The 13,729-nt window shown below is 39.8% G+C and overlaps 1 protein-coding gene across 1 annotated transcript; it reads right to left on the bottom strand.

The window, feature by feature from the left end:
- Positions 1-4,392: 4,392 nt before the first annotated feature.
- Positions 4,393-6,513, bottom strand: LOC143017578 (uncharacterized). The gene has a single exon (XM_076172365.1). The coding sequence runs from the start codon at positions 6,511-6,513 to the stop codon at positions 4,393-4,395; it is 2,121 nt and encodes a 706-aa protein (XP_076028480.1).
- Between the last annotated feature and the right edge of the window lie 7,216 nt (positions 6,514-13,729).

Here is a 13,729-nt window from a genome sequence, read left to right as displayed (position 1 = left end):
TTACTAATCGGGTGGTCAACGAATGGAATAGACTTAGTAACCATGTAGTGAGCGCTGAAACTATCAGTTGTTTTAAAAAACGGTTGGACAACTTTATGGATGGGGATGACAGGTGGTGATGGATATGGAGCTGCCTTGTGTAGGCCTTATGGTCTCTTGCAGTCTCCGTCATTCTTATGTTCTTATGTAAGCTAACTTTAATCTGGTCCTCTACATGTATACATTTTCTATGTGACTTACTAATTTCTCCTCCCTTGTTCCTCCCCTAAACTACCTATTTTTGTTACCCTCTCCCCTCTCGCCAGTTCCTTGTCAACAACCTTACCTCTTTCATAGTTAATCCCTTCCTCTCCACGCTCCCCTCAATACTCACCATATTCCTGCATTTGAGTTTTTCTCTAAATCTTTTTTCCATCTACCCTTGCATCATAGACTAAGTTAACCTGTTCTCACCCATTCTCTCAGCGTAACCAGACTATGAAAAATGAAAGAACGGAAAAAATATGATCAATTTTTCCCCCCTTGCTTTGAACCTCACTTCCTACATTTTTTATTGGTCTTTTATATTGCAGTATATCCATTCTCTTCACTCTTCTTGTAGTCCACTCCATAGATATCCCATCTTCATTTTCTCGAAGCTCCTACACCCTAACTTTTCCACGAGTCTCCTACGCTTCTTCTACGTACAGATACATAAAACTTTATCATTTCTGTCACAATTACAAAAATTAAATTCTTTCCGGCGTACACCTCAAGGAAAATAACGACTAAAATGGACAAAACACACACATTGAAACACAAGACACGAAAACCCCACAACAAAACACAGTAAAACAAATTATAACACATCACATTGTGAGTGCAAGCTACTGTTATAGGGACACGTACTCAAACATTTTAATGCTGCTCGATGTCAGAACTTTACACCTCGGTAGGAGTTGACCAAATATTAATTTCAATACACAAGTTAAATTTCTCCGGCAGCTTCACTTACCTACGAGGGTCTACATAAACATTTAAAAAAATTGTGGGTACTTCTTTCTGTATAGCGTGGTACATAAGTTAATGTCGGAGAGCGGGGCCAATCAAACAAGTTTGATTTCAATCTAATAATTAGCGAACAGTCACTCACACCAATAATTAATAATTACATATATTCACACATAACTCATCAATCTCTCACACTAATAATAAATGATACAATTTTATGTATACATACAAATTACCAATGCAACTAGTTTAGATTTCAATTTCACTCGACTGTTTGGTACAGCGAATCTCACCGGCGGGCGAGAACAACCGGCTCTTCACAATATCCACAGTGTTCATAACGTTCAAAGTTCAAATGTTCACAAATTACGAAATACAATATCACAACTGGCAGATAACTGTTATAAGAGTCAATACTTCAAACTTCTTGTAGCCGCGAGTATCTGTAATACTCCGAATTTGCACGGGCGACACCTATCACTGGGGGGGGGGGGATTCACTCGCCAAGTCGAGCGATGAAGCGAGTTGACTGGTCCAGCCTGCAGCTCCTTGCCGACCGTACTTCTTCCACCGGTCCAAGCTCACCCAGACGATTCGATATAGAACGAAGTCTCAATGGTGATATGGAGATACGCCGGCTAGACCGTACTCTTGCTCCAGTAGTCCCGACTTCCACCGGCTTTGTCGATTCTTCACTCCCCATTCTGGTCATTCTCCCTTCCTCTACCCTTCGCGTTTCGGAGTTTGAGTTTCGAAGTTTCGGAGTTTTGAAGCTTCAGAGTTTCGAAGTCTTGGCATTTGAAGCTTCAGAGTTTCGAACTGCAATTACGCAAATTGGTGATACTCTCGCAAACCACTTAGTTTCTTCAAACTGTAATTGATATAATAGTTAAACAGTTGTTTGTATGTATAATTCAGCCAAATTTTACAAGTCACAAGTGATCTGTGACACTCGCCCACACAAAAAGATATTGCTCTACGCAATGTCTAACCAATTACTTCAGTAATATTTACATGAGACACTGATATGTAATTGAATTGAAATCTATCTGCACAACTATAATATCCCATAACGATAAGTACAATAAGTACAATTACTGCACTTGTACGTCCTTCTCGAGCAGTCGGGACATCAGGTCAGCTCCAACATTTGCACTTCCTTTGATGTACCGGATGACCACGTTGAACTGCTGGAGATACAATGCCCACCTCATGATTCGGGCGTTGGCGTTCTTGGAGGTCCTAAGGCTCGAAAGAGGCAAGTGATCAGTCTCTAAAATAAATTTATCTCCATAGAGGAAGTAGTAATACTTTTTGATGCCCTCTACAACTGCAAGCAACTCCTTTTCCACAGTACTATAGTTCAACTCCGCTGGCTTCAGCTTCCTACTATGATAACTAACAGGAAAAATATCCCCATCCTTTTCTTGCATCAGGATAGCACCAATGCCTTCTTGGGACGCATCGGTGCGGAGGATGAAAGGCTGGTTGAAGTCCGGTAGTTGAAGTATCGGCTCCTTGCAGAGGAGGTTCTTAAGCGTCGTAAATGCTTCCTCCTGTTCAGGCCTCCATGTCAACTTGTTAGGAGCATTCTTCTTGAGAAGTTCTGTGAGTGGCAAGGCGAGGACAGCAAAATTCGGAACGAACCTGCGGTAGTAGCCCACAAGTCCCAAGAACGATCGGACCTGTTTCTTCGTGGTCGGCCGAGATGCATTCTTGATCTTTATTATCTTGCTATCCTGGCATCCACATCGTCCTTCGCCTAAGGTATGTCCCAGGAACTGTACTTCCTGTTGGAAAAGTTCGCATTTAGACGGCTTGACTGTCATATTCACTGAACTAAGTCTCCTAAGTACCTTCTCCAGGATCTCCAGATGTTCCTCGAAAGTAGAAGAGTGGATGAGTATATCGTCCACAAAAGCTTCCACTCCATGGATGCCGTGTAGAACTTGTCGCATGGCACGGTTAAAAACTGCTGGGGAGTTGGTAAGTCCAAAAGGTAGTACTTTGAACTGGTAAAGTCCGTTGGGTGTTGCGACTGCCGTGACCTGTTTGCTTCTCTCCTCCAGCGGGATCTGGAAGAATCCTTTCGCCAAATCCATCTTTGAAAAGATTTTGGAGTTGGCGACCTTTGCAAACATTTCCCGCTGATCACTCATTGGCTCTGCATCCACCTGGGTTACTGCATTTACTCCGCGGTAATCTCCACAGATTCGTACACCTCCATCCTTCTTGCGTACAACTACTATAGGACTGCAGTAGGGAGATGATGACTTCTCAATGATGCCTGCAGCGTCCATGTTGTCGATCTCCTTTTTGACTGTGTCCACCAGACGGATGGGTATCAGGTATGGCTTCAATCTGACTGGTACACTGCTCGTCAGCCGAATTTTGTGGCAGTCCACCTTGGTGACTCTAGGCTTATCGGAGAGCATTGCAGAATGTCGCTGGAGAATAGTAATTACACATCTCTTCTGCTCTGGACCAAGCCTTGGAGGGACTTGCACATCCGCCACAGTTTCGCCTTGGATAGCTTCAGGGCTATTCAAGGGGTGCACAATCTACCAATTCCTCAACTTCTGGTACAACCACGGCAGCACAGATCATCTGCGACTGCTAAACTGGCCGTCGACAAGCTGCAAACACTCGCACTGCTCAGATGATAGCACGTGATCTCCTCTTCTATTCAAACATTCTTGAACAACTGCTGAACATGTAACTTGAGGTGTGTAATATTTCTTCAGCATATTGATGTGGAAACCTCTTTTGGTCTGGTCCTACTTGCACCAAGTAGTTTAAGTCACTGAGACGTTTGACTACTTCAAAAGGTCCTTGCCATTGCGACAGCAACTTGTTGTGCGCGGTGGGTAGGAGGAGGAGGCACTGGTCTCCTTCCTCGAGGATCCTCAGCTTCGTTTTCTTGTCGTAGTACGCCTTCTGAACCTCCTTAGCTTTCAGTAGCTCTTGCTTTGCTACTTCACAGGTTTCTCGTAGTCGTTCGGCCAGGTCCAGCACATATGCATAAGTTGTCTTCACTGCGGGGTCAGGCTCTTCTTCGTCCCAGAGTTCTCGCAATACTTGCAGAGGACCACGAACTGACCTGCCGTAGACTAACTCAAATGGCGAGAACTGTAGTGAAGCTTGGGGTACTTCGCGGTAGGCGAATAGTAGAGGGGCGATAAATCGTGGCCACTCCTTAGGTTGCTCTGCTGCCATCCGCTTCAGCATCTTCTTGAGGGTGCCATTGAAGCGCTCACAGAGCCCGTTGCACATAGGGTGGTAAGGGGTAGTCCTGAGCCCTTTCACAGCCAGTAGCCTCAGTAACTCTTCCATCATGACTAAAGTGAACTGGCTTCCCCGGTCGGACAACAATTGCTTTGGAATGCCCACGCGACAATAGATTTAGAACATTGCTTCGGCGACAGTTATGGTTTCAATGTTGCGAAGGGGTACTGCTTCAGGCCATCTCGTCGCGAAGTCCACGCAGGTAAGGATGTATTTGGCTCCGTCAGCTGCCCTTGGGATGATAGGTCCAACGATGTCCACAGCCACTCGCTGGAATGGCTCAGAGATCAGAGGCAATGGTCCGAGTGGTGCAGGCTTCACTCGGCCGCGATCTGTAGTCTTCTGACATACGTCACATGACCTCACCATCCTCACTATCTCTCTGCCTATCCCAGGCCAGAAAAATTGTGATTGAATTCTATCCTGAGTTTTCTGTACTCCCATGTGTCCACCTAGTGCAGCATGATGACCCAGCTTAAACACTGCCAGGCGGTACTTCTCTGGCACGACGAACTGTAGTCTCGAGTCCCCGCTTGGATACACCGTACTGCGATAAAGTCTTCCTCTTTTCTTAAGGAATCTGGTTTCCGTTCCCCGGGAAGTTCTGCAATGTCCCTCTAGAATCTTCTTACGAACCATGGCAAGTGTGGGATCGGTCGTTTGCTCGGCAACTACGTCCTCACTATTTGCAAGATCTGAAACAGATGAAAGTATCAGAGGTTTTACCTGGTTGGTTGCTCTGGCGGCTCCTCTGGTAACCGCCGCTGCACAGGTTTGGGTGGTGGCTTCCCGTGAGCAAAAGTTCTTGGCTCCAGGAATGTTTCCGATAACCAAGTCTGCTACCACCTCCTCCATGACTGCAGCGATGACTCGTCCGGTGTAGAAAGGACTAACCACTTCAACCGTAGCTAAGGGGCAGTTCACCCGAGTCCCGTTGATAAGACTCACGGTTACAGAATTTCCGGTGTAACTGTCAGGCGTTACAAGCCTCTCCTTGACACAACACCCCGTCGATCCGTTGTCCCTTAAGACTTCCGCGATGACACCATTTACCTTGCCAGGCTGAACCAGGAGCCTTGCATCTCTGAGATTGGAACTCAATGCAGCTGATAAGTACACGTGTTGGCGAGTTGACACGGAACCGGCGGTGACACACTCTCCTTGTGGGGCAACTATTGGGGAAGATTCCTCAGGTGCTCCTCCGCGGTGCACTGCTGCTGCAGCCTGCTGATTCTTCTGACCCTTGTGACCTTTCCAGCCACCTTGAGAGTAGGGCTGGTTCCTCACTTGCTGTGGTTGGCTCTGAGGAGAAAAGGATTGAGTAAATCTTTGTGGTTTAGACTGCTGTGGAGATGACTGTGGTAACTTGTTGTGGTGTTGGGCTTGCGTGTTAGACCATTGTTGTGTCTGAGAATTAACAGGTGGAGGCAACTTCTTGTGAAGTTGCTTCCTCGTGTGGTACCCATAAGCTGCGAAGTGTGCGTCGGCTAGGTCAGTCATTTGCTGGAGGTCCTTGACTTTCTGCGTCTTGAATTTAGCCACCAGCTCCGTGGGACACGACTTTTCCAGCTGGGTGCGCAGCATCAAGTCGCGCAGACCTTCGACAGTCTGCGGAGTCTCGTCCTTTTCCATCCACTGGTCCAAGTAACTCTTCAATCGAGCGCAGAACTGGGCAACCGTCTCTTTGTCCTGCAACATAGCTCGCTGATATTGGTCACGCGCATCCTCCAATGTCTTACCATAAGCTAGAAGTAATGCCTTCTTCATACCTTCATAATCCCGCATTGAGGAGTCAAGACGGTGGATGATGTCAAGAGGCTTTCCGTCGAAGAGGTTCATAAACTCAACCTTCTTGACATCTTCACTCAATTTGTACGTAGTCGCCACCATCTGGAACCTGTCGATAAAAGGCTCAATCGCTTGACCTACCTCATACCTTGGAATGTTGAGCCGGTGTGTAGAGAACTGGGTGTGAGCAACAGGGTTGACACCTGGCGAGCTGGTACCATCGGTCTGAGGTTGGGAAAGTTTGAGCTGTAGCATCTTCTCATGCAGCCGTTTCTCCTTTTCATGTTCCAACTTCTCCTTTTCATGTTCCAACTTTAGTTTCTCGAACTCTCGTTCCTGCGCTCTGTCGTCCCGAAGTTCCTGTTGCCGTTTACGGACGTACTCTCTGATTTCTTCAGCATCCGTGTACCCCAGGGTTGCCGCCTCACTCGTCAACTCTTGCATGGACATGGCTCTCACTTCTGAAACTAACTTTCAAGGCTACAATAAAAGTTTTACTGCCAGAGTGAATAACGCACAAGAAAGCCCCACGTTGGGCGCCATTTTATGTCAGAACTTTACACCTCGGTAGGAGTTGACCAAATATTAATTTCAATACACAAGTTAAATTTCTCCGGCAGCTTCACTGACCTACGAGGGTTCTACATAAACATTTAAAAAAAAATTGTGGGTACTTCTTTCTGTATAGCGTGGTACATAAGTTAATGTCGGAGAGCGGGGCCAATCAAACAAGTTTGATTTCAATCTAATAATTAGCGAACAGTCACTCACACCAATAATTAATAATTACATATATTCACACATAACCCATCAATCTCTCACACCAATAATAAATGATACAATTTTATGTATACATACAAATTACCAATGCAACTAGTTTAGATTTCAATTTCACTCGACTGTTTGGTACAGCGAATCTCACCGGCGGGCGAGAACAACCGGCTCTTCACAATATCCACAGTGTTCATAACGTTCAAAGTTCAAATGTTCACAAATTATGAAATACAATATCACAACTGGCAGATAACTGTTATAAGAGTCAATACTTCAAGCTTCTTGTAGCCGCGAGTATCTAAAACTCCGAATTTGCACAGGCGACACCTATCACTGGAAAAAAGGGGTGAGGGGGGATTCACTCGCTAAGTTCGAATGATGAAGCGAGTTGACTGGTCCAGCCTGCAGCTCTTTGCCGACCGTGCTTCTTTCACTGGTCCGAGGTCACCCAGACGATTCGATACAGAGCGAAGTCTCGATGGTGATACGGAGATACGCCGGCTAGACTGTACTCTTGCTCCAGTAGTCCCGACTTCCACCGGCTTTGTCGATTTCTTCACTGTCCATTCTGTGATTCTCCCTTCCTCTACCCTTCGCGTTTTCGGAGTTTGAGTTTCGAAGTTTTCGGAGTTTTTGAAGCTTCAGAGTTTCGAAGTCTTGGCATTTGAAGCTTCAGAGTTTTCGAACTGCCAATTACGCAAATTGGTGATACTCTCGCAAACCACTTAGTTTCTTCAAACTGTAATTGATATAATAGTTAAACAGTTGTTTGTATGTATAATTCAGCCAAATTTTTACCAAGTCACAAGTGATCTGTGACAACTCGATACAATCGACTTTTTGAATCTTTATATACCTATCACAAGAGGAGATAACATCCTCCCTAGGCTCTCAGAGACTTATACTCTTCATATCCACCCAGACTCTTCTTTGGCAAATCATTCTTGTGACAACGAAGGTCGTGGCATAGTAATAAACTTCTGGCAAGTGACGTCATTACTACCTTAGAGTCTTGTAAATGCTTATCGTAAAGGTATAAAGTTAGAATAACGATCGTCAGGGAGCCATTTTGTGTTTATTTCCGTACAGGACGAGGATGCTGTATGAAATGATCTGGAAATGAACGAAATAAAGAAGAAATCTATATAATAAATTACGTGGATGTTTTCTACAGTTTCTTTTGAAAAACAAATTAAAAGTTCAAGGGAACTACATTCCTAAAAAAAAAAAAAAAAAAAAAAAAAAAAATAGAGCTATCAAATGATCTGGAAATGAACAAAATAAAGAGGAATTCTATATAATAAATCACGTGTATGTTTTCTTCAGTTTCTTTTGAAAAACAAATTAAAAGTTCAAGGGAACTACAGTCCTAAAAAAAAAAAAAAAATGAAATGCTAGACTTGAACTATCAAATGCAGGTTTAATTAGGGTTTACTTATTCAAAGACTTTACGTTTAAGCCTACAAGGGTCAGAACCCATAAATAAAAAGTTATATCCATTTTTTTTTTTTTTTATGGGAGGTAATAGACTGACTTAATACCTTATACAACAGAGCGTAACCGGAGACGTGTTGGTCTCACATTCGCTTAATTATGAGTTCGACTCCCGTCCTCCTCTCCTATTCCCATCGGTAACAGTTACCTGCCCCAACAGTCCAAACACAAAGTAAACGTAAAGGTTTTGGCCACAGCTACGCGCCTCCTGGTGTGTGCTCTTCACTTTCTACAATAGTGACGGAATTTCATTGACTTTGGACCATAACCTAAAATCGATACATACATTAATTTCTTCAGACTTCATTACTGTAATGAACAAACGGTCTAGATTTACAATGCAAATACCTTGATGAAGGGCTTAACATGTAAAATGATCCCAGAAGTTTGGTAGATAGCATGTTTCTATATACCTCTTATATCTCCTTATCTTTTTATTACTTTTTTAAGAGGGTGCGAGGAAAAGAATAGAAGAAAACAGAAGGTAAGGATTGGGAAGGGAAAGAAATTGAGGAGAAAGAAAGGAAAGGGTAAGGAAACGATAGAGCGAGCCCCGTTATGTGCAGTGAACCCACACTTGTGCGAATCGGAGAGAAGTGCGGGATTCGAACCCGTAATTAAACGATTACGAGAAAAGCACGTTGATGGTTATACCACTAGTGCATGACGAATGCAAAGGGAAGAGGAAAGGTGGAAATGTCAAAGACAGAACGTACGTCGCTACGGTCACTACCAAACGTTTTGAAACATTTCCTGGATGTCGCTATGCTGACATAACAATAACAAATGTTTTCATCAGAGGGGAACTATGTCGTGACATGGATAAGATGAAAAAATTCCCACTATCGGAGAAGTAAACGGATGAAGAATAGAATTAACTGTATATTTCGGCCACTCTCTGGGTGATCCTCTTCAGCAGATGAAGAGGACCACAGAGAGTGGTCGAAATATACAGTTAATTCTATTCTTCAAATGTTTTCATATCAAAACAACATTTTGGTTTAAGGAATTTTGACCACAATTATGCTATTGCGAGCATCCAAACGTAACCCAAGTAATACAAAAATTAAGACAATATCTTTCATTACCGAATATTCTCATACATTCTCGTATATACAAGGTCTCTTGCAATTAGAAGGATTTTTGTAACAGAAATAACAACGAACAATGTATTTCTATGGTTTTGATACATCACTGGACATAATTGGAGCCTTCAATATTGCATCTAACGTATTACATTTGCTTTCCAAATACTTCAGTAATTTGCAGGAAAATAACAGAAAAGAAAAAGAAAAGAGAAAATTTACATTCGATTTCTTTTCTCCATTCCCACACCCAATGATAAACCAACCAATGAACGACAGCAACAAGGATGCTATTATTAATGATGATAATGATCATATTGACAATTAATAACAACAATAATAACAATATTGGCAATAATTTCTTTTTCCTATTATTGCTATTGCTATTATTGGTATTATTATTATTACTATTTATTATTATATTCATTATTTCTTTTTATTGGCATTATCATCATTATTTTTGTAATGAAAGTATGAATATTACTCTTCATTCATAAAAAAAGCAGAGTGACTTAGTTCGTAGGGATATAACAAAAGTCTCTAAAATATTAACTACATAAAATATGTTAACCTCCTCAAATGCGAGTCAAATTTTCGCGTGCATCACAATTCTTTCATTAAGTAATAATAAAGATAGAAAACGTAATCAGGCCAGTTCACATAATTCAGGGGGTAACTTAGCTACAGCTTCATACATACATATACCAAGGCTTTTTCCCCCTTACAAGGGAGGTAGCCAAAAAGGAAAAGGCATAAAATCATTCCCACCCATTCCATCCTTGAATACACTCCAAACCCCTCCGCCCTCCCTCTCATCTTAGCACCTCTCGGATGACGGGTCATCCCTGCACCTTGTCCACTGCCCCGGGTCAGAAGCAGTGTCGCAAGACACAGCACATCCACAGCAAGGCCGCTTCATTAAATCGGTGACCCCCCTCTCCGTCCCCCCAATGCATAAAAGGAGAACAAGTACAAAATGAATATAAACAAAACACCGACACCAGGATGCTCGTTTACCCACGCGCGCCTCAAGACGCCGAAGTAGTCGTCATCGTATGGAAGATCTTAATACTTAAATCGTACTATATAGATGGTGTGGAAAGCGTACAAGAGATATTTTTCCTTACGTTTAAATTCCCTGGATAGTAGCCATATTGATGTATACAGAAATAGAAAAGTATTTAATGAAAATTATAAGCCATTAATACAATACTGGGAAAGGCCATTTCAATCAATTTTGAAAAAAAAAATAACATTGAAAAAAGAAGATAAGTGATTATTAATTGCAAAGAATGTAGCAAATATTCTGGAGCATCAAAAAGTAAAAAATGAACCATAATCTACATCAGGAGTCACATAATTGAAAGCGGAGATGCCACCTTTGCCAGGGTCAAATGACAACAACCTTTAGTTGTTAAGTTTGATTACCGGTCTACATAATGCATAATGGAACATCGTTTACTAAACTCGTTTTTTCTAAAGAGAATAGAAAAAAAGATTATAATAAAGTGATGTGGGCTTCTACCTATTCTGTATACCCAAAGGCTTCTTACCTTTAATAAGAAAGGAGCCGGTCAAAGCATATTAATCCTCCACCTTGTGGGTGAGGTACAAAAAGTGAAATGGAATATAAGAAATGGTGCAGGGCGAAAAAGATACCTTCCTGTTGTGTTGAACTAAACCATGTCAATACAACAAAAAACTAAACATTTACTTGTATAGCTCTGACCCACTCTGGGTTGATTCTAAGGTTTCTGGAACAGTACCTTGGTGAGAACGAGGCCACAAAAAAGGAAAAACCGAAAAAGAAAAACATCGGAGAGGGCCCCCACTTTCTTGCAGAATTATTGAAGACACGAGAGTCGAGGCGCGTCAGGTCCCTTGAAGGATGCACAAGGAAAGAATATAACTGAAGAAATCTTTGCGTTTTTGTGGTTTTCGATACAAAAATTTAAATAGAAATTACTCAAACCTTAAATAAAACAAATAATTTTTAGAGAAAATTGAAATCTGACATCTCTCTGGCCTGGATCAAATTGTGTAATTTCACCTACGAATTGAATGACGAATTGATTCAAATATTTAGGATGTACTGGAAAAGAATGTAGCCAAAGAAATTCTTGTGCTTTTGAGGTTTCCAATAAAAATGAAACTAAAATAACTTTCTTCCTTTTAAGAGAATATAGGAAATTTTAATTCCTTTGGCAGAGATATTACCTCTAGTCAGTAATTTTCTTTTTTACTAGTAATTAAATTTGGCAAAAAAAAGGTGTGATTTTGAGGTTCATATATATATATATATATATATATATATATATATATATATATATATATATATATATATATGCACAACACTGAATGGGTCCCAGTGATTAGAGATACATTTCAACAACCACAGTGTACTTTAATTCTAAGCCATCAACATCGGGAGACCAGATGGAGGCTAACATGCAGAAACTGAAATGTAGTACTGCTAAGGACTTGAACCCAGCTAGCGCATGACAAGTGCCGTATCGACTTACCGACTGATAGCGTAATCGGTAAGTCACTACAGCATTTGTCTTGCGCTAACCGGGTTCGAGTTCTTGGCAGTACCGCATTTCAATTTCTTCATATTGGTCTCCATCGGGTCTCATGATGTTGTTGGCTTAGAATTAAAGTGCATTGTGGTTGTTTATATGTATGTATATATATATATATATATATATATATATATATGTGTGTGTGTGTGTGTAACCTTTATCACATCAATTATATCACCTATGGTCTGGATAAAACCAGCCAATGTTTATTACGAATTAAATGATGAACTAATACAAATAGTATAAAGGCTTTTGTTACAAGAAGGCTATTCTCTAATTGTTACTCAAATAAAAATATTAAAAAAGTTTTACCTCGTTTAGAGAACAAACTAAATGCTGGCTATGTCTTACTCTTAAATAGAAATATTAAACATGGCATTACTTTGTGTGAAGAAAAGGTCTTTACTAAAACACCTTTAGAAAAAGTCCGTTGATTAAAAACGACGGAATTCTTAGGAAATTTTTGTAGAGATTAGAAAGATCGATTACGAGAATTTATTTCAAAATCCCAAAAGGGGAATTCCATTAATTTGAAAAACGGAATTCATTGGAAAATATTTGAAAAAATGGATTTATTAGGGAACTTTTCAAACTACTAGAAGGGTCGGTTATAAGAATCTATTTCAAAAAACTTTAAACAAAAAGTACGTTAATTAGAAGAGATGGATTTCTTAGGGAAGATTCGAAGACATTAGAAGAGTCGGTTATGAGAATTTACAAATAGGTCAACTCATTCTAATATGTGGCAAGGATGTATACCGTAGTTTGTCTCAAGTACATATATATTATATATACATATATGTATATACATTTCCAATATATATATATGTATATATGTACTGTAATATACACATGTATATATGTATATACATGTATATACATATATATACATATATATATATATACATGTATATACATATATGTATATATATATATACATATATACATGTATATACATATATACATGTATATACATATATACATGTATATACATATATACATATGTATATACATATATATATACATATATATATTTATATATATACATATACATACATATACATATACATATATACATATATAAATGTATATACATATATACATATGTATATACATATATACATATGTATACATGTACATATATACATATGTATATAATATACATATGTATATACATATATACATATGTATACACATATATATACATGTATATACATATATACACATGTATATACATATATACATATGTATACACATATATATACATGTATATACATATATACATATGTATACACATATATATACATGTATATACATATATACATATGTATTTACATATATACATATGTATACACATATATATGTATATACACACATATATATATACACATATATATTATGCAAACATATATCATATTTAATATATATATATATATATATATACATACATATATATACATATATATATGTATACATATATACATATATATATGTGAATCTTGGCAGCAGGTTTTCTTTTAAACATGTTTTGTTAAAAACAACTGCGCATTCGGCGCTACAAAGCTTCTTAAGTAGACTTTCAAGTCTTCTGAACGTGGATTTCTGGTTATCACAGGACAGACGGAATAATAGATTTCCAGTAGACATTAGGAACTTTAGTTGAGAAAGAATGTACAGACGTTTCGCTAAACGCAGTTAGCATTTTCAATGTAATAGAGACAGAGAGTACAG

Source organism: Oratosquilla oratoria, chromosome 32, assembly GCF_046742065.1.
Source record: "Oratosquilla oratoria isolate Oo_2021 chromosome 32, ASM4674206v1, whole genome shotgun sequence".
NCBI lineage: Eukaryota > Metazoa > Arthropoda > Malacostraca > Stomatopoda > Squillidae > Oratosquilla > Oratosquilla oratoria.
This window is presented reverse-complemented; position numbering and strand designations above follow the sequence as displayed.

Bases quoted from the DNA above. Each gene is read 5' to 3' on its own strand.
- LOC143017578 (XM_076172365.1), bottom strand. From the start codon at position 6,513: ATGTCCATGCAAGAGTTGACGAGTGAGGCGGCAACCCTGGGGTACACG.